This window comes from Centroberyx gerrardi, chromosome 14 (assembly GCF_048128805.1).
Source record: "Centroberyx gerrardi isolate f3 chromosome 14, fCenGer3.hap1.cur.20231027, whole genome shotgun sequence".
Classification (NCBI taxonomy): domain Eukaryota; kingdom Metazoa; phylum Chordata; class Actinopteri; order Beryciformes; family Berycidae; genus Centroberyx; species Centroberyx gerrardi.
The window spans coordinates 15752306-15772597 of NC_136010.1; the positions used below are offsets into that span (position 1 = coordinate 15752306).

Below are 20292 nucleotides of genomic sequence, written 5' to 3' on the forward strand. Positions count from 1 at the left end.
GCATGATGCATGTAATTGTTGCATCTGTGTGTGCCTGCGAGTGCGTGTGCATGTCATCCATCCATACAAGTTGTTTATTTGTGGGAGTGTGTGCAGCCATGCATGTTAATATGAATATGTGAGTCAGCTTTCATCCCCACTCCGGTTGAGCTGGACAGAAGCTGGGGCCCAGCTTTAGGGCAGAATTAGAGAGAAAAAGACAGATAAAAATAGAGGTGGGAGAACAGGAAAATGAATAAAAGCGAAGGATAGGAGAGAAAGTGGGACGTCATCATTTTAAAGAACGAGCCAGTCTGTATAGCATGCACACGTGTGCACACAAGCAGCCACACAAAGACCAAAACAACTCCACAGTGGCCTGTTTATTATGTAAGAGATGAGTTCCAGCTTGTGTCATGCCCTCGGGAATATTTCTGTTGAAAGGACCATCTCTTTCAAAGCGGCTGCTTCCTCTACGGGGGCTTCATTACTGCATAGAGGCACCAGGGGGCGCCACCTGTTGGACCCCCAGCACAAAGAGAGGCCTCTGTCCACAGCCAGATGTGCAGCAGCAGGGTTGTGTTTGTCTGTCTCCGGGTGGCAGCAAGTGAGGGTGGTTTTGTTGTGGGTGAGTTAACAGAACATAGTGAGGGACATATGTACTCAGTGTGTGTGTGTGTGTGTGTGTGTGTGTGTGTGTGTGTGTGTGTGTTTGTATGTGGTAAATATAGCACCCCATTTATGTCTCAAGTCCTATTTTTTGTCACAGGGATAGACTTTGAAAAACAGTTAGAATGTTTTTCCTGTTTCTCATATCCGGCCTCTGTGCAGGTCTCTCTCCCACTTCTGCTGCTGCACACAGACAAAGACCAAAAATGGTCTGACAGTCTCATGCAGATCCACCCTCCTTTGTCTACTAATAAAAATGATGGGTATTATTATTACTGAATGGTAACAGATGTGATATACAATAGTATCTGTTACAATGCCCAAGACAGATAAATAGACAGAGACGGTGTTGATTCCCCGTAGTTATGATGAAACCCAAAGCTGGTGCAGGCAGATGGGGGGAGGCTGAGGGTTAGGGAGAGCAGTCCCCACATGGAAGTCTGTCTTTGGGGCCCAGAGTTGGGGAGATTATCCTTTGGTGTCTAGACAACCAGAGGATTGGGGGAGTGAGAGAGAGACAGAGAGAGTGTAAGAGTGCAGAGCTGGTGGAGGTATTTCAGAGCTAAAGCGTCGCTGACTCATATGTGTGCGGATGGACATTAGCATATGAAGGCCTTGGCTGTTCTTAATGAAAGAGGCTTATTTCATGGAGAAAAGAAAATTAATACTTGCCACCATCTGATAGAAACCCTGCTCGGCTGGCTGTGATTAAGGTTCAATGCCATCTAGATTGGGAGGAAGGAACAGTTCCCTCTGCTCCAGTGTTAGATTTCAGCGCCCCTATACCAGGATCAATTCTAATTACTAAGTGGAATGTATGCACGACATTCCTGGACCAAGATGGTATAGAAACACTCCCCGCAGTATGTGTAGGTCTGAATGTTTCTGACGGGATAGCATGTAGGTATGTCAATGTCAGTGCAACTTGTCCATTTAGCATGCTTTAATTCCTGCTCCAAGTGTGCCAGATAATGCTTTAGTCTGGACCTGAGAGGCATGTATCTCTTTATAACTCTGTTGCATATCCGCCCATCTCTCCTCCTCTCCCCTTGTGCATTAAACTGTATCTCTATCACTCTCTGGATCTCTCCCTAAGGAGCTCGTCGCCTTTTCATCAGCATCTCTCTCTCTATCTCTCTCTCTCTCTGTGTGTGTGTGCGTGTGTGTAGACTGTGTCCTGTTCTCCAGGCAAGAGGAGTTGTGACTCATGGGGGCTTTTTTTTTTCCCAGGCCCCCCACTGGTACAACAGATTACAGTAATCTTGTTACAGGGGAAACATATAGCTGGATAAAACTCAATTCATACTATAAACACTGCACTTAGGAGGTGGATAGCACATCAGAGTTGCATGACACACACACACACACACACACACACACACTCACACAGTATTAATACATTAGTTCAAAGCCTGCATGTGTCAGTAATCTGAAGCTCTGTGTTCTATTAGAGGTCACCTTTTCTATTGCAATGACATATGAGGAAAAGTAGACGCAATTGCATCAGTTGCCAATACTTCCTTGAGTCAAATCAACATCCACTCTCTCTGATATGTCCCAGTTGGTGGGTCTGTTTACGTTTGTTTGTTCATGTCCCCACCCTTGTCGTGATATTAGTCATAATCTATGCACAATAACGTGATGTAATGTGATTATCATCCTAAAGTGTTCCCGCTCTACCTGTCCTCTCTCCCCACTGTCCAAACCCCTCAGTGTCTCTCCTGCTGGCTCAGTAGTAATGTAATAGTATTAGGACAATCCTCTGAGCTGCACAGGTTATTTTCGTCTCCTGAACTCGGCTGTGCAGCGTCACAGTCTGATGAATGTAACAGAGCGAAAGAAAAAGAGGAAAAAAATGATCCAGAGTGAGATAGTAACCTGCACAGTGCAGGTAAATAAACAGATTATGCAGTATGCTTATATTTGCATTTGGGATCATTCAATGCAGAGTTGGCAGTCGGCAGTGCTGTGTATACTCTGAGTCACATGAGCACTGCATGGCTATCCAAGAGTGAGTGTGTTTTCAATTGTGTTTGTAGAGAGAGAGAGAGAGAGAGAGAGAGAGAGAGAGAGAGAGAGAGAGAGAGAGAGAGAGAGAGAGAGAGAGAGAGAGAGAGAGAGAGAGAGAGAGAGAGAGAGAGAGAGAGAGAGAGAGAGAGAGATAAAGGAGGCGGCTGAAGGAAAGGCTCTGAGCCAGCTAAGGTGCAGACTTTAGCAGGAGGAAATAGTATCAGCTTGCTCCCTTTTACAAACCAAGGATAGGCGACACGGGAGAGGAGAGGTGGCTAGAGTTTCACCCTGAGATCTTCCTCTGGTCCCAGGTTTCTGTCTTGACCTGACTGTTGCACCCTGCTGCCCGAAACGTCAGGTGCCTCACCTGTCTCCACATGACTCCTCTTTAACACCAGCTGGCCCCAGTGGACTGTTCAACACCTCGGTTTAGTGCATAACAGCTTGTCTTCGGCTATAAATCTAAAAAACCCCAGCACCTTTATTATATCAATAGTATAAGACGTGTTGAAGAAAGGGAGGGGGGGGGGTGTCACGGGTTTGATGATGTCAATGCCAATGTCGTCATCTTTCCAAAGGCAATAGTCTAATAGTCTAGTCAAGGTATATTTACGTACATAGACCTCTATCTGGATCTGCGTGCCGCGTAGTTGTGTAATAGACGTGCCAGGCGGTAGGCAATCGTGTTTATCCGCATGTGAGAAAAAGAGAGGGAGGGAGGGAGGGAGGGATGTGGAGAGAGATGGAGCAATCGGAGGGGGCGTACGTCTCCTTATACTAGCTCATGGTTAGAGCTGGCAGCGGAACAACGCTAAGCAACCCCTCCATGTCGATAGAGGACTGTTTGCATCTCCACCGCCAGCAGTTAACATCCTGCGGCTCATAAGCGCTTGAACCTGGACTACTCTTTGGTCGGCTGCTCGACATGTCCTAGTGTTACCCTGACGCAGAGGACGCCATCCGAGAGGAGCCGTACTGAATTGCAGGTAGGTTTGCTGTTAGTGGATGGATGGTGATGATAATAATTTATAGAGTGGCTGCTATGCGGCGATACTTTGGGCAGTGATCCCATCCGTGACGTTGCTTCTACCTGCGCGGTTGTGCAGTCCGCTTGGTTTGGGTCTTATTATAAGATAACGATAATTTATCACACCTATAGTAGCTATTGTGCCTTAGTATTTTACCTGCAGTTGGTTGCCTGTGTATCATAGATAGGCTAGTGTTGTTTGGAGTAAGGACAGGTGCGCGTCGTGAGGGCACGTCAAGCTGCAGTTGGGTGAATTTTGTCAGTTGAAGCCACCATGTCGGTTTTCTACCGTTGGGAAATTGGCCCAGAATAGCCATGGTAACGAACTCAGTAACACGTTACAGTAAGCTAATGTCACCGCTCTTGCCAGTAACGAGTAGTTATTTGCGGTTTCAATTTCAGTGAATATTCCAGTTACAAAAAATGCTAAAGCAAGTCGTTACCTTCGTCATCACCCCGTCTCAGTATTAGCCTATATTGAAGTTGAATTATCCAAAAACATATCCATCCCAACCTGTATTCTGTTGACGCGGAGACATGCTAAACTAGCTTAGATGAGAGATAAAGTTCAGGGTACTTTATCTGGGTGGAAGTAGCCTATATCGTCACTACGTGGTTTTGCATGGTTTTTCTACTTGGTTTTAGCGAACAAGGATGACAAGATCATAGTCACGCTATTAGCCCTGCCAGGTGAGGCAGTTGAGCTATTCCGATTTTTGATGGGATGCAAACGCCAATTTTAGGGGTGTAGCGGAAAAGTAATGTAGCGTAACTGCTAGTGTAATGCATTATATTAGGCTAAAAAGTAACGTAATAACATTACTTTTCGAATGAGTAACGAGTAATGCATTACATTGTCCGAGTAACGAGCCTAACAGTGGAAGCGGCTGAAAAAGGCGAGCCTCCTTTTGGTGCCGTGACACACGATACTGCAGGCTTCACCAGGCCATTCTACTGAACTGGCTTCTCATGTTTAATTGACTTCACTGACTAACCAAGACGCCCTAAATATCCCTGGAAATTGGAGAAGGCTCTGACAGCGAAAGCAGGGATATTTAGGTGTGATGGTGGCTGTTATGTGCTTTGGTGAAAGAGCAACAAGTTACAAGCTACTTACAAAGTAACGTTTCTCCGTTAGGTCGCTACTGGCAGGTGCGCATCGTGTTTGTGTGTGTTTTACAGTATGTTTACGAGGGTTGTCCAACCTCGACATATAGGCAAAGGGGCTGGGACCCTTCTGGATTCACCTGTTTCTCATCAGGGTTTGAACCGCAGCCTCGGCTGGGTCTAGCGGAGCGGGGAAGGGGAGGAGAGGAGAGGAGAGGAGAGGAGAGGAGAGGAGAGGAGTGGAGAGGAGTGGAGTGAAGGGGGGAAACCTCGCCAATGCGCCTCTGGATCGCTGAGCGCACAGGCAAGCTGCTCCAAAGTGCTACTGGATTTTACGCAGTCTTACCAGACGACTTGAATTCAAAAGAATAACAAAAAACATCGTGATCCACTGACAAGAACAAAAGCCCTATCCACCTCCAGTACCCAGACTCCAGTGTAAGAGAGATTTACTGCCTGCTTTGAAAGAGTAATCATGGAGAAGTGGGGCTTTGAAAGAGTCAAAGGGTGGACAGGACGCCTCAGTATGCGATATAATTGATTTAGGCCTACTTTAATGGTTTTGTAAAGATTTGATCATTCAGTCATATTTTGGGCCAGAGGTTTTTGAAACTGGCAGGATGATGGTGGAGTAATACCTTCCAGAAGTGAGCAGCAGACATAACTCCCTTGGCAGAACAGACAGTCCTGAACTGACAGAATAGTTGGAAAGTAATAGAGCAACATAATTCAAGACAAACCATCCCATCGATGTACCAGGGATAATGAAACACAATACTTAACTCATGATTGTCGCACAACACAACAGCCATTTTATTGCATCCAGCTGTAGCGATGCAACAGCCTGGTTGAAGTAGAGCTCTGGCTCTGGCTCGCTCCCTGTAGCAGGCAGAGGCACTTAATGACTTGTCATTAACTGTAATCTGTTTTACCGAAAATGTTTTGTGGCTGGACTGGACGTGGTCGAACAGCTGCCTCAATCAGTTGCCAGACTTGCTATCTCAGGGTGTGTTTCTGGGAATGTGTGAGTGCTAACTTGAACATCTGAGCATGCTCAGGTCATGGTTATTCATATGCACTGAATCTGTGTGTGAGATGTGTAGACCAGTGGTTCTCAACATGGGGTCCAGGGACCACCAGGGGTCCTTGAAGGGGGTTCCAGGGGATCCACAGCAAATTGATGAATTGTTAGACTTAACCATTATTTCCATTTACAAGAAGTTAACACAATTAGAGAATGTAGAAGAATGACTGTTTTGATCATAGTTTCACTGTTATCTCTCTACCTACAACACAATCAAAATCATATCTGACAATAAAAATACGCTCAGATTTGGGTCTGAGAAACAAAATCTCATCAAATGGGGGTCCGTGGCCCTAATGTGGACTACAGGGTCCTTGATATGAAAAAGGTTGAGAATCACTGGTGTAGACAATATAGCCTAGCTTTGCGTTGGACATTCTTTCGATGGTCCTGTATAATGTCAGTATGTGTAGCATGAGTGACCTGTGTTTTACCCCTGTGTGCATGTGTGTGTGTGTGTGTGGAACCAAGGTGCAGTTAAAATGCCTCACCCTCTTAGGCTGACCTTCGGCCTTTGATCTGTGGCCTGTCTGAAGGCAAAACATCTGACAAAGATGTTGTGGGGCTCAGCACTTCTAAGCTGGACATCCGCCTCAACTGGAGATCAAAAACGTCTATGATTGGTTCTGGAGCCTGGTCTCTTCGTACGATGTGACCTCCCTGTGTGGTCGGTTGCTCCACTGGAGTGAGTTATGACCTCCTAGGCAGAGAGGGATCTTTAACAGGCTTTGGTTTGTCTTAAGGACTAAATGGACAGCTTTACTCCAGCACTCTAGAGAGCTAAAACTTAGCTGACCTGACAAACTTCCCGGAGCATGCACAGTGCACGTGTAGAGCTAGTCCCACTCCCAATTTATAAATCCATTTAATTTGAATAGAATAATATATTGGTCATTTGATTAGATTATTCTAATGTGGTAGATATTAACAGAAATGAGCTAGAGAGCCGTTGGCAATCTATATGCTCTTTAAAGGTGTGGAATTTGTAACCGTCAAATCAGCGACCTCCCCCACTACACGCATACCAACATAACCACACATACTCCCTCTCCCTCTCCCATTTCCCCTCTCTCTCTCTCGCTCTCACATACGCACAAATTCACATACATACACTGCTTCACAGTCTCACCTCTCCCCTACATGGTGCAGTACAAACAGGCTATACATCTGTATGGTAAGCAGAGGGGAAAGCAGTAATACTTAACTGCTCTGTTGGACTGTGGAACCGTTGCAGTGCAGCGGTCCACCATGACACACAGTTCTGTGCCGGTCTATTTCAGTCTCTCTCTCTCTCTCTCTCTCTCTCTCTCTCTCTCTCTCTCTCTCACTATCTCTCTGTCTTTGCTTTCTATGTCAGTCTGTCCCTGCAGAAACCCCATCACCTCTCTCCATAGTCTTTGCTCCTTCCCCTGTAATCTAATTCTCACTGTCTATTTCTTGCCATTCTTTTGTCTTTGTATCTTTTGTTATTTTTCTCGGTCTCTGTCATGTTTTGCCCTGTCATTCTCCAGTATCCAGTCCTTGGATCCGGTCCTGTCTGGGCACGACTGAATCTGACTCTTAAGTCCTGATCATTAGAGAACCTCCTTGATATTGGATACTTTGTGGAGTCGACTGTGTAGCAGGAACACAGTCAAAGACATAGCCGTGTCATTTCTCATGCATGGAAACAAACACACACACACACACGCACACACACACACACACACACACACACACACACACACACACACACACACACACACAGATGGAGACAAGTGTACTTTAGACCAGTCTTTGTTGAAGAGACAGCTCACAGACCCTTCTGTCCACAAACAGGCTTGTGTCTGTCCCTGGAAACATTCACTCGAAATGAATGGAAATTTTGGCCTGCCAGATTCCAGAGAGTCTGGCAGAGAGAGGACGTTTGCAAGAAAGAGGGAGACTCTCTGAAAACCTCACTGCACACCCCGCCCCCTCCGCCTGGTACCTTGTTCAGAGTATGGGGACATGATTTAGCTAGTCATATTAATAGACTGGTATAGACATGACATCACTACAGCAACGATTAACAGTTTAGTAACAGCTGCTGTAGCACTGAGTCATGTGATTGTATAACCGACAGGTCTATACAGTGGGCAAGGAGTTTATAGTAATCTTCAGATTGTTGCCTGCTGTACTATTGGATGTTATCCTCGGGCATTTCCTGCCCTGGATAAAGGACTTATTGTGAGAGTGAGAGTGACGACATCTTCCCAACACACATGAACACCCCAATGCAAATGAAATCCAGGGTGATGTGTCCCTCTGCCCCCAGGGGCAAAACACGATAAAAATACTCTGACTGTACATCCATCTGCCTTCTCCCCCTGGACATTCACAGAGGGATGCACTGTGTTACTGTGTTGTCTATGTGTGTGTGTGTGTCTGTGTCTGTATTGTACCTACTGTTGAAGGCCTGTAGAGTAGGAATAGGCAACCATGTGCCATGGAGAGGCTGCAGGTTTTAATTCCAACCAAAGATTACAGCAGGTGATTTCACTGAATAGTTCCTCCTCTCTGGTTGAAGGTGTGTTGATCACTGAAATCACCTGCTGTAGTCTTTGGTTGGAAGGAAAACCTGCAGACTCTTTGCCCTCCGTGGCACATGATGAGACACCACTGGTTTAGAGGACCTGCCTAAATTGATTCTATTTATATTAATTTCAATGGAAATGTTTAGTGTCAGATTCCTAAACTCCATTTCAGAGGCTTCTCCATCCCACCCAAGAAACATTCTAGGAGCTACTGGTCTGTGTGTGTGTGTGTGTGTGTGTGTGGAGATGAGATTAATGTTGACAGCAATTCAAATATAGCTGCAGCGTGTTTCTCCTCTCTCTCTTTAAAGCTTATTTGGCCAACTGCCTTCGGAGTCTCATTAATCTCTTCTACCTACCTACACACACGCATACACACACACACACACACACACACACATGCACACACATATGCATGCTGGATTAAGTTGGATTGAGATAGTGGTATGTTTACTAAGAGGCATTTCTTAGCAGTCAGGTTGTTTAGATTCAGCTGCCAGAGACTGTGCACCTGCCAGTTAACCTCAGTTGAGAGGTGAGGCGGGCTCCCTTTCTCTGCATGCCTGCCTGGAGCGACCACCATATCTGCATTTAGACCATAACAAACCTGTTAATCCTCTAACATAGTTTCCTCGTGACTCTTGGCTTTCTCTCTTTCTCTAAGAGTCCGCTTCCTAGCTTCGAGTAGTCTCCAGAATAGAAGCTAGCCCCCCACCCTCTGCATCTACACCACTTCACTCATCCTTTGTCACCATCCCCTTAATTCCCGCCTCCCCTCCTTTCACTGCACCCTCCACTGTCAGTTTCATTACATCACCATTCCTCCTCCACCTTTTCCCTCCTTCCATCTCCGCCTCTCCAGCCCGGCCTCTCCATGAGCTAACTCCTCAATCTTATCTCTGTGTTCTTACATCCTCCTCCTCCTGTTTCGGCTTATCTCTCTATCTTCACGGCCCTATTTCAGCCCTCGCCCGGGTGTGTAAAATATGACTATGTTGAAATAACACCACCTGAATGGGGGGGATGGAGAAAAAGAAATGGGGGAAAAACAGGGATTAATCAGAGGTGGATTGGCCAACAGAAGGCTAGACGGAGAGCAAAAGAGACGGCCGAGTCAGGGAAGGAAAATAAACATTGAGGCTACTGTGAGTGGGTGGAGATTGAGACATACTACCACTTACATTAGGCTACTTGTTACGGACAGTTTCTCTCCTCAGCTGCTCTTGTATAGCAGTACCAACATTTAGAAAACAGAGAAAAAGAAATGGATGGTTTTCTCACATATGGTCTATGACTTCCTCCTTGGTGCCTACCCCCTCACACATACACACACACACACACACACACACACATGAACACATTCTTTCCATATGTATACTCATGCGAATCACTAGCACAATCACCTTGCATGTGCTCATGAGCATGAAACGCACATACTGCTCACTGCACACAGATGTAGTTGCCTATAGGTTACATGTTTCTCAGAGAACGAGACATCATGGCTTTGAATGGGGCCCAGGTGAGTCATAAGCAGTAGAATGAATTCTCCCATAGGCACTGATTTATATTTTCTGTGCTCCTCCTACTAATGTTTCAGGCTGAAGTTTCGGTATGATCCTGGATCTGCTCCCCGGGGGTTTCTCCCTCTGTGAGTCATGGGTAGAGGCCGGTGTGGGCAGGGGAGGATTATTTGAGTCAGAGGATGAGGTAGTTAAAGAAAAGGGGTGTTTTTGATAGGAAAGAGTTGCATGGTGAGGGGATGGGACTGGCAGCTGTTTTGTTAGATGACTTATAGGATTGTGTAATCCTCCAGGGCCTGCGGGCTGCTCTGTGCCACTGGGCTCCCTGGCCTCCGCCACACTCAGCGTTACAGCTGTCAGCCCCTGGCTTCCAGGGCACAAAGATAGGAGGAGAACAAGGAGTAGAGGCCCGCTGCTTGGAACAAAGAGCTGAACACTTTGGAGGAGAGAGAAACTGATATTCATCCAAAGAGCATTTTATGGCAGAGGTAGTGAGAGAACAAGTGAATGCGTCCATCTGCCATTGAATGAAACCATCTGCGCCGCTTTTTGCTTTCTGCCACGGTCAGTTTGGAGGTCTTCTATGTTATGCAACTTACAGGCTGAAGTCTGGCCTGTGTGTGTGCGTATGTGTGTGTGTGTCTGTGTAAATGCGCGTGCACGCCATGTGCGCCATATACTCTGTAACCATACACCTCACCACACCCTGTGTGTCTGCTGGTGTCATGCTGCTGAAACCTCTGGGAGTTTCATTGACCTGCCCTCTGAATCAGCACAGCAGGGCTGCAGTAAACACTCCTCCATTTAGACACAATCACTAATTCTTACTGCTCAACACTATTCTATGAATTATGCCTATACAGTGACACAATACATTACCCAAACAATGTAATATTACTATTAAATAGACAAGATTGTAATCAAGACATTTCAACAGTGAGTTGAATTAACATAAATAGCTTTGTACCTGAATTTTTGTGTGCACTTGTGTGTGATAGAAGAATGTTTACATTTCCACAACGCTTCATATGGTTGCTCTTGTGTTCATTTGTACACAATGTGAGCAAAAAGATGTTTTGTTTCACTGAATTTACACAATGCCTATCTCCTTTTCTCTGTCAACAGATGCCCGGTGGGAGGATGGTGTGACGGACTGACAGACAAACAGCCAGAGGGACCGGTCACTGCTCGCCCCTCAGAGGCAGACCATGGCTCCTGTGTCCCTCTTCCTCCTCACCCTTCTCCTCTCCTCTCTCCATCCTTCACCTGCCCAAGTCATCATCAGCTCCTCCCCCTCCTTCTCCTCTCCTCGGGACCTGCCTATCAACCCTTCACCTCGACCGACCAATCAGACCGCTCGATTCTGGCCCTCTTTTCCTCCCAGGGGGCGCAGCGATGTGCCTGTCAAAGTTGCAATACGGGACAGGCTCACAACCACAAATGCGATGCAACAGAAACAAAGACTGGCCCGTCCCACTGTACAGTCCACCACCTCCTTTATAACTAGTCTTACTACCCAGAACCTCAGCAGTAGGCCCGTATTAACTCAGCCAACTGCCTCTAGGCCCAGGACTGACATGGCAAGGCTAGCGTTGAGCAGCGCTTCAGCAAAGGGAGAGGCTCCTACAAAAGGATCAACTATACCTCTGCCCACTTTACCCTCTAATGCTGTCATCGACTCTGCAGACGATGACCCGGCGACAGCAGGCAGTCTTGAGGAGGGACCAGTTACACAGAAAGAGGATGGTGAGTGGCTGGATTTGGGATCAGGTAGTATTCCAACAGTGGTGGCTGTGGAGGAGGAATCACCTGTTTCTCTGGCCAGTGAAATGGCCCAGTATCGGCCACAGGCACAGACTGCGATATCTGAAGGCCCCTCATTTAAAGTTGTCGATGTAAAGGCATCCCCAACGGACAGTCAGACGGTGAAGCCCCGCCTGTCTGCCCTGACAACAGCCAATAGGATCTTCACTACACCACCACCTGAGACAAGAGCCACACTGTCCCCCGTGGTGACGCAGGCAACGGCTCACACTGTGGTATTAACAGGTGAGAAATGTTAAATGTTTTTTATAGGGATGGGATATATTGAAATTCACTATATCGCTATACAAAAATGTGACAATACTTCGCAATATTAGCTCCATTGTATTCTGCTGTAGTAATCACAAATGAGATGCCATGCCCATCACAATTTCACAAGCTCTCCATTCAGATTATATTATTTGCACTTTGTAATGACATTTTTAAATTGTTGTTTACATTCTATCAAGCCAGTGCCATTGCTAGAAAGATTTGTGTCTCAGAAAAAGAATGTTTCATAATAGTAATGTGGCGCTGGTGTCACGACCTTTATGCAATGCCGTAACCGTGAGTCTTCCATCGATTTCTAGGTGAGCTGACGGCAAACACTCCTTCCACAGACAGAATCATACGAAGGCTGGATGCTGCATCACTGCTGCCGAGGACCACCATTCCTGGCTCCACCAGTAAACAGCCACGGACTGCAGGACTGCCGGTTACCACCCGCAGCCTGACCAGTCCACAGCCTAACGCCACGACTCAAGGAGGGACAACCGCATCTACAGCTAGTAACCTCAGCACTACACAGGAATCTGAGACAACATCCTCCAAAACAACCAGTCAACCTACAAAAGCAACGCAACCAGAAAGAACAACAACAAGCACAACCGTACAGTCAACAAGGACAGGTAAGTCAAGAGGGTTCTGGGTTTTGTAGTTGTTTTAAAAACAATGGCTGCATTGACCGGTTTTAAAGTTTCCATTTCCTGTGATAATTTAGAATGGAATTATTTGTGCAGCTGGGACTTTTTTTTTTTTTTTTTACTGGAAGAATCTGGAAAAGCTTCAAAGGCGGGAAAAGGCAGAGGCAGAGTGGGCAGAAGTCCCATGGAAAGTGGGGTGGTAGGTGTGTGGGGTAGACACAGCGAGGGAAGAAAATATGTGTGGGAAGAGATGGGGAGGGTTGGATAGGGGGAGGACAAAATCACAGCCAGGCAAAGTGATAGACTAGAGAGAAGCTGGGTCTGAAAGAGAGACTAGTGGGAAGCCAGAAGAGAGAGGAGAAGGGTGGGGTGAAAGAGATAGAAGACAGGTAGGGGCAGAGGAAAATGCAGGGAGTGCAGAGGATAATGAAAACCAGCTGGATAGAGAAATGGATGGAGGGAGGGGAGCTGAGGAAAATCAGACGGAAAAGGAAAAGCATGACACATGGGGCACACAAGCCAGTCTCTTAGATACCATGAGGACAACATCGCAATGACTTTTAAACAGCCCGTCTGGCTCGTTCTCTTTTCCCACTAGTGCACTTAAACTCTGCCACTAGGCTCCTTTGCAGTTCAGTGAAAGTTGCTTATTAATGGCCTGCATCAATGACATTAGCATGTGTATCTGCCCCCATTCGTATCTGGGCCTTTCTGCGTGTGTGCCTGAGTGTTTCCATGCATATATGATTGTGTGTCTTGTGAGGCGAAACAGGATATTTATGGGCGAGTTCATAGCCACGTGTGGACGTCTAAAGCAGTGTGTGGGCATGTGTGTGTATGTTGTATGTGTGTGTGTGTGTGTGCTAAAGAGAAAACTCAAGGGTAGGGGTAGGTTTAAGTGTATCCAGCTGTGAAATGCGATCGGCACATCTGGAATGTGTCTGGGTCTTGCTGCTTCGAAGAAACTAAAGTTTAAGAGAAGGAAGTCAAACATATCTATATATAAATATAGACGCGTGTATATGTGTTCTGTGCATGCAGTATGTGCCTATGTGTGCGTGAAAGTGAATGCAGGCGAACGTGTGTGTGTGTTGATGTAGGCTATGTGTGATAGGGTGAAGAGAGGGAGTGAGGGAAAAGTGAGGGAGAGAGCCAGGGAGTGAGCCATCAGTCAGTGTGTCAGCTATATGGGTGTCTTCTACAGGGTGAAGAAGGGCTCAAAGTGCTCTTTGTCAAGTGTTTTACCACTGTTCATTTTGTTCCACCATTCATCATGTTGTGTGTGTGTGTGTGTGTGAAGATATTTCCTTATATAGCCTATCCCTTATTCTACATATTCTACAGCTACATCTATCTATAGCTACATCTTAGTCATCTTAGTCAGAGCACAGGCTGATCCTCCTCAGACCTTGGGTTACATAGGCCAGCTAATTCAGTATCATCTTTTAAATCACTTCTTGAAAGGCATTTTGTGCTTGCTTTTATGTAAAAAAAAAAAAATATTTGCCCACTTTTAATCTTGCATTGGTTTCTTTGTTTTAATCTCATTATATTTTATGGGTTATGTTATGGCTCTCCACCCTTTATGTTATCTTAACAGCAGACTAGCTCACATGGCAGTAAAGTGATGAATGGCTATATGATTATAATGCTATTGGGTGTTTCCTGGGCTTTGCTGGAGGATAAGGTGGAGTGCCCTGAACAAATATAAGTGTCTAAGTGTGCGTATGAGAAAATGAGAGAGACAAAGAGAAAGAGAAAGAGAGAGATACCGAGTTGTAAAAGAGTTGTCTTGGTCCATGAGGCAGGCTTTTTATAATTGCAGCCTGTGTTGTAAAATACTACGACTTGGACAGTTGGACACATGGAGTTTTCCTCGTCCACAGATATATTATGACGCTGTATGGTTTTACATAATGGAGATTATCTCATTAATTACATCTAATCCAATTAAACCACACAATTATTACTGGGTTATCCAGAAGAGTCTTGCTTTAGCATGTGTCTTCTGTATATGTGAATATGATGTGGATGTTCAGGTTTGCACGGTATTTGTATCATATTTTAATTCTTGAATATTGCGATTGCTACAAAATATTGAAAAAAGAAAATTATGTAGAACCTACGTCCAGTAGGTTCTACATAATTTTCTTTTTTCAATATTTTGACAAATTCTATGCAAGGGTGAAAATGAGTTACCAATCCCTAGAAGTTACTTAGGTGTGAATATAATGAAACATTTTCTCCAACTTGCAAGTTGATTTTAGGCAAGGTATTCTGCACAGTAGAGGGGCCGTCTGGAACACCAGTCCCTTACCTAAAAAAACATTGCTGCCTATTGTGATTTGGAAATTGCAGTAATCAATTTAGCAATTTTGATTTGTTTTTTGATTAATTGTCCATTTCCAAGATATGTACATATATGCACATGCACCTTTTTGAGTGCATATGTGTGCTGTATAATCTGTACATCTCTGCTTGAACAGAGATTGCTGTATCCCTTGCTTGGGGAAATAGGTTTCTTATGCAAGAGCTGATGGGTAGCAACACACTCACCTGAGACTAGTAGAGAGGAGAGAGAAAAGGGATAGATGGGGATTTAATACAAACAAGATAAAAAAAAAAAAAGCAGTTATTGAGAATGTATAGGTTGGCTAATCTGTTTTGACCGCGTCCTCTTATTTAGAAACACTGTTGAACCGAACATAGACCTGAGACAATGTGTTGCTGCAGAGCTGATTAAGTTACCATGAACAGTTGAGAGGACCAGACCGTTCTAGCTCATTACTTTGATGGTGAACTACTCCCCTCTAGTGGCTCTGAATAGCAACTGTATGTATGTATTATTGCTCTGCTTTTCAATAAAATGTCACTGTAGAAAGAGTTCACTATTAAAACTCCAGCTTCATTATGTTTCAAAATTATCAACCAAAACATATTTTCTCTTTTTTCTAGGGACCACTCCCTTCCTCACCACCAGTGTTGTGCCAGTTGCCCAAACAAGGTTTGGCCCCACCTATCAGACTGGTATTGGTCAGAAGAACCGCTCTTTACCGCTGGGACACCCTCACCAAGCTCCCTACTCTCCTGCTTCTAATCCACCCCTCTCTCCCAGCATCAATCTCTCCCCTAATGGCACACTGCTCCACTGGGATGACCTGAGCCGGACGCTGGCTTATGCCTGGGAGCTCCACGTCTACGGCTCAGCTAGCCTCTTCCTCCTCCTGTTTGCCGGAGCTGCTCTCGGCCTCACCCTGTCCCCTGGCATGAACTGTCCTCACCGGGGCGCCCTCGCACTGTCCAACGCTCTCTTGTTTCTGGCTGGAGGTGTTAGGGCAGCTCTCTTTCTCATTGACCCCTACGGGACACGCCGCTTCCTCCCTCGCCCAGCTGTTACCGCCCTCTACAACCTGCCTCTGCACCTGCTGGTGTGGGCGCAGGCTGCCCTGGCACTACTGGCCTTGAGGGTGGCAGGAGTGAGTGTGTTACCTTCTACTCTGGAGCGCCCTCCTCTGGTGGCTGTGTTGGCTGTGCTGCAGTGCACCCTGCTGCTGGCTGCTGACCTGCTTTCCCCAGCCCTGTCCCCTGCTGTGCCTGTCACCCTGCAGGTCCTGTCCCTGTGCTGGGGCCTGGCTCTCTGTCTGGGCTTCCTCTGCTATGTCTTTCCACGTCTCCGCTGTCCTGCCATTCCCCATCCTGGAGTCCCTGAGGAGGCCAGAAGGAAGGCTTGGACTGGGAGCAGGAGGATGGGGCTGATCCTGGGGAGGGTGCTGGCTGTGTGCGCTCTTCTGGGGGCGCTGTGCTGTGGGCTCCACGTCCACGCCACCCTGTGGCTCTATGGGCTGCTAGGGGACTGGAGGCGCTTCAACTGGGGATGGTGGCTGGTGCACTTCTGGGCCCGGCTGCTGGAGCTGGCCTGGGGTTTCTCCCTCCTACTCCTGGGTTCCTGGGTGTTCTGGAGGCCTCGGGATTGTCGGGGAACGGAGGAGGGGGGAACAGGAGATGGCAGAGCAGCAGGAGACCTGCCATCCCCTGGCCAATCTGTAGGCTCCACTCACAGACATACCTGCTGGTCCAAGATAGTCCAGAGCCTGAGAGGGAAGCCCTGCAGGAAGTCTGAGAGTAATGGGGTGGGAGGAGGAGGAGGAGGAGGAGGAGGTGGAGGAGCTGGAGGAGGACCAGGGGAGATGCCTAACAACTGGGCTGGCCAGGAGCGTCCTGGAGCTGACATCAGTAAAAGTCTGATCAGGAACCAGAACCACGAGCAGGCCGTTGCCCAGCCACGCTGTGTCAAAGACAGCAACCGGGGCCGCAACCAGAGGGGCCGTTCAGCAGAACGAGGCATATCTGATGGCTCCACAGGCTCCCTGCTGCGACTGCAGGTGTTGGGCCGGCCTCCCCAGCGCTCACTGAGTGGCGGTCTGGATCAGGATAAGGACACTGGGCTGTCTCTGTATGAGTTTGACCTGCGGCCCCCCTCCCCCATTGACCTGAGCCGCAGCATCGATGAGGCCCTGCACAGGGAACACCTGCTAGGAGCAGGCAGCCTGTTCCAGCCTTTGTCCCCACCCTCCCCGTCCCCCTCCCCGGGCTCAGGGGTCAGCCAGGGCCCCTGGCTCCGCAGGAACAGTGATCCTCAGATGCTTTCAGAGAGCAGCGAGGCCCAGACAGAGTCTTCCATGCCACTGGGGGGCAGCGTTCTCAGCAGTGTGCCCAGCAGGCAGGTGACTGCTCCCCCCACGCCGTCCCACCAGGGTCACAGGTGGGCTGGGGATGGAGCAGGAAGTGTCCCGTCCTCAGTGTCCTGCCCTGTGTCACTTCGTCCCTCCAGAACCTCCACAGGGCATCTGGGGGAGGATATAGGAGATGACACTCGGCCGTTCATCACCCCAGACTCAGAGAAGGTGCGGGGGCGGGCTGGGAGGCCGGTGGGGTCACGGAGTTACCTTGAGGTCAGCCGACAGGACGACTCTGCCAGTGTCAGCAGTGAAATTATTGACCTTTAAACTCTGAACCAATCCTTGGACATGAGGACCAATGACCGCACACCAAACACACCCATTTAACAACACTGTTTCTAACTAAGACCTGGACTAGAAACAGACAGACTTCAACAAGTTACACAGACGCTACAAACATTTTGATCAGTGGACTGTCTGAAAGGAATTATTTTGAGAAGAAGAGGGAAAAGATATAAAAGTGTCTCTGGGTGATGAACTTAAATGAATATCACCTAGTTGCCTTTTACCTTTTTAAAGGGTTCAACAACTGTGATTGTGGAACAGATATGGCTACGTACTCTGGGAGTAAAACAGAGAGATATTGCACAGATAAACAACAAAACACTTTCTCTCCTCCTCCCTCCTTCCCTCCCCCTCTCTCTGTTGCTCTCTCTGTCTCTCTGTTACAAAACACACACCTGCGTACCACTGATGGTGGTATAATTTCAAGCACACTGGGACCATATATACATTTACTATTTTAAGAATGGCTCTTCAGCAGGTCCCAACTTTTGAGTGGTTTGAGATTTGTGATGGTGACGAATCTCATCTTCCCATAGCTTATGAAATCCATACAGTAGGTCATTAATTCCCTGTCTGAAAACAGTGCTTAGAACCACAAATTGTTTGGATGATAAATGTGGCTCTAAGCGCCTGTAGGTCACATCCCTGTGGTCTCTGTGAAAAATGTCTTCATATCAACGATAGTGACTTTCATTGCTTTGATAGTGTTCATTTGCTGTCCATCATGTTTCGGTTTGCATTTGTTTGTGTTGTAAAGATGTGCCATACATAACAACCATTGGTTGGTTCCATGTTATTTTTCTAGATCTATAAACGCATTACCTGGGTCAAGTCTCCATAGCCTCTCAGCCGTACCATAGTGACTCAGCTAAGGATTACTCATTCTAGGCTCTTAACACGCTGCTGCTGTTGTCCAGTCTGCCTTGTATGTTAATGTGAAGCTGATTACATAAAGAGGCAGAGAAAAACAACAGCCAGAGACACAGCTGACATGCAGAACGCATGCTTACCTGTGAAACTGTTGTTGAGGCCTTTAGCTGTAGCTGAAATTGTCTTCAAAATGAGATCTGAAGGAGTCAACAATGAAGTTAATGCATTTTGTCTAGTGATTTTGCTGTAGGGTAAAGCTTTTGCAATCGATAATTATTTACCATTGAAGCCTATGACTGCATTTTTATAACATTACGCAATTTGACTAAGAATATTAAATGTATTGATGATCCTATCAGTTGCATTAAATCAATCCAAATATTAGTTGGTTTCATCTCTTATCTAATTGAATGCTACACAGCTTTGCAGGGCTGCACCACACAAGACTGGCTTCGCATGAACCTCAGAACTCCTATACTAGACCTAACCCAATAACAGAGCACTTAACTCTTAAAGCCTGAGCGCTAGACTGAAGTATTTTACTACTCAAGAGGAAAATATCTTTCAAATATATGATGTATAAGCAACAATGTAAATACTGTTATTTTTGATGTTCATGAATAAAGGTGTATTCAAAAAGTAGATGTATTTACTGTGAAAGACAATCTAAAGTGACATTGCTGATGTTTCTGAAGTGTGAAGACAGTTTATGTATTTTGAGAACAATGTCAGATTGTGGCCTATGTGGGGACATGCAGAGCCATGACAATTGATACTTGACTGCAGAGGTTTTGTCAAGGACTCTCTGGGCTGTGTTCAGGATTGTAATGATGAAGGAGGTTTTGTAATAGATGTAACTAATGGCCAAGGTCTGCAAGATTTTGATTTCTTGTTTATTTTTGCTGTTATTAAATGTTGATTAAGGTAATGGTAAGGTACTGCCAGTGTACTTAAAATGGAACCGTATTTCGTATGTTAAGTAATGAATGGATCTCTCCCTCAGTCTTACATTTGAAAAGTTTTATTCCAAAATGAGATATCCATTACTGAAGAACTGAAACTCACTCTTACAAAAAATGACTGCTGGAATGAAAGTAAAGGATATTAATGGGTTACTGCTGAAGTTATGAGTCATTGTAAAAACCTTTGCCTAGAAAATAAGTTCTGTTTTGAAATATTGACTGATGACTTTCAAGTAGCAAAATGGATAAACAGCGTTTTGGAATGAAACTCTTCATTTATGCCTGTGCTCCCGATGAGAGCGAATCCATGTCTCGTGGATGAGTTGTTTTCCGGTTGCCTCAGGGTGACTTGCAGTAACTCCCAGTGATGTGAGATGCTTGAACTGTTTAGTATGTACAGTACAATGGCCTTGTGTTGTTGTCTACATTCCAATGAACCTGTCAGATTTCACTGTATCAATACTTGCTGTTACTCCTTGTACTTCATGACCAGGATGGTACCTCCAGCAGCTGCTGAAAGTTTAGAAACCCTTAGTGTTGCCCCCCCCCCACCCACCCACCCACTCACCTAAAGCAGTATGTGCCATAGTTAATGCTATCAATGTGCCCCTCTCCAGTCCATAGTCACAGTGCAGAGGTACAGTGTTAGTTATATCCATTCATTTTGCTCATTGAACTTTTGTTCTTGTATTTTTGTGCTGCATCTTCATGTCTGGTTTCAAATAAAAATGGGAAAACTGAAATCCCTTTATTGTCATA

At 46.2% G+C, this 20292-nt stretch overlaps 1 protein-coding gene across 2 annotated transcripts; it reads left to right on the forward strand.

Moving 5' to 3' along the window:
- Positions 1-3483: 3483 nt before the first annotated feature.
- Positions 3484-20290, forward strand: LOC139928308 (uncharacterized). 2 transcript variants are annotated; one of them, XM_071920797.2, is made up of 4 exons: positions 3484-3644; positions 11077-12000; positions 12345-12662; positions 15633-20290. In XM_071920797.2, exons 2-4 carry the CDS (start codon positions 11160-11162, stop codon positions 17681-17683), a joined length of 3210 nt encoding a protein of 1069 aa, XP_071776898.2. In that variant the 5' UTR covers positions 3484-3644; positions 11077-11159; the 3' UTR covers positions 17684-20290. The 2 variants fall into 2 exon arrangements, with proteins under 2 accessions (XP_071776898.2, XP_071776899.2); XM_071920798.2 differs by having other exon boundaries at positions 12375-12662.
- Positions 20291-20292: the final 2 nt, after the last annotated feature.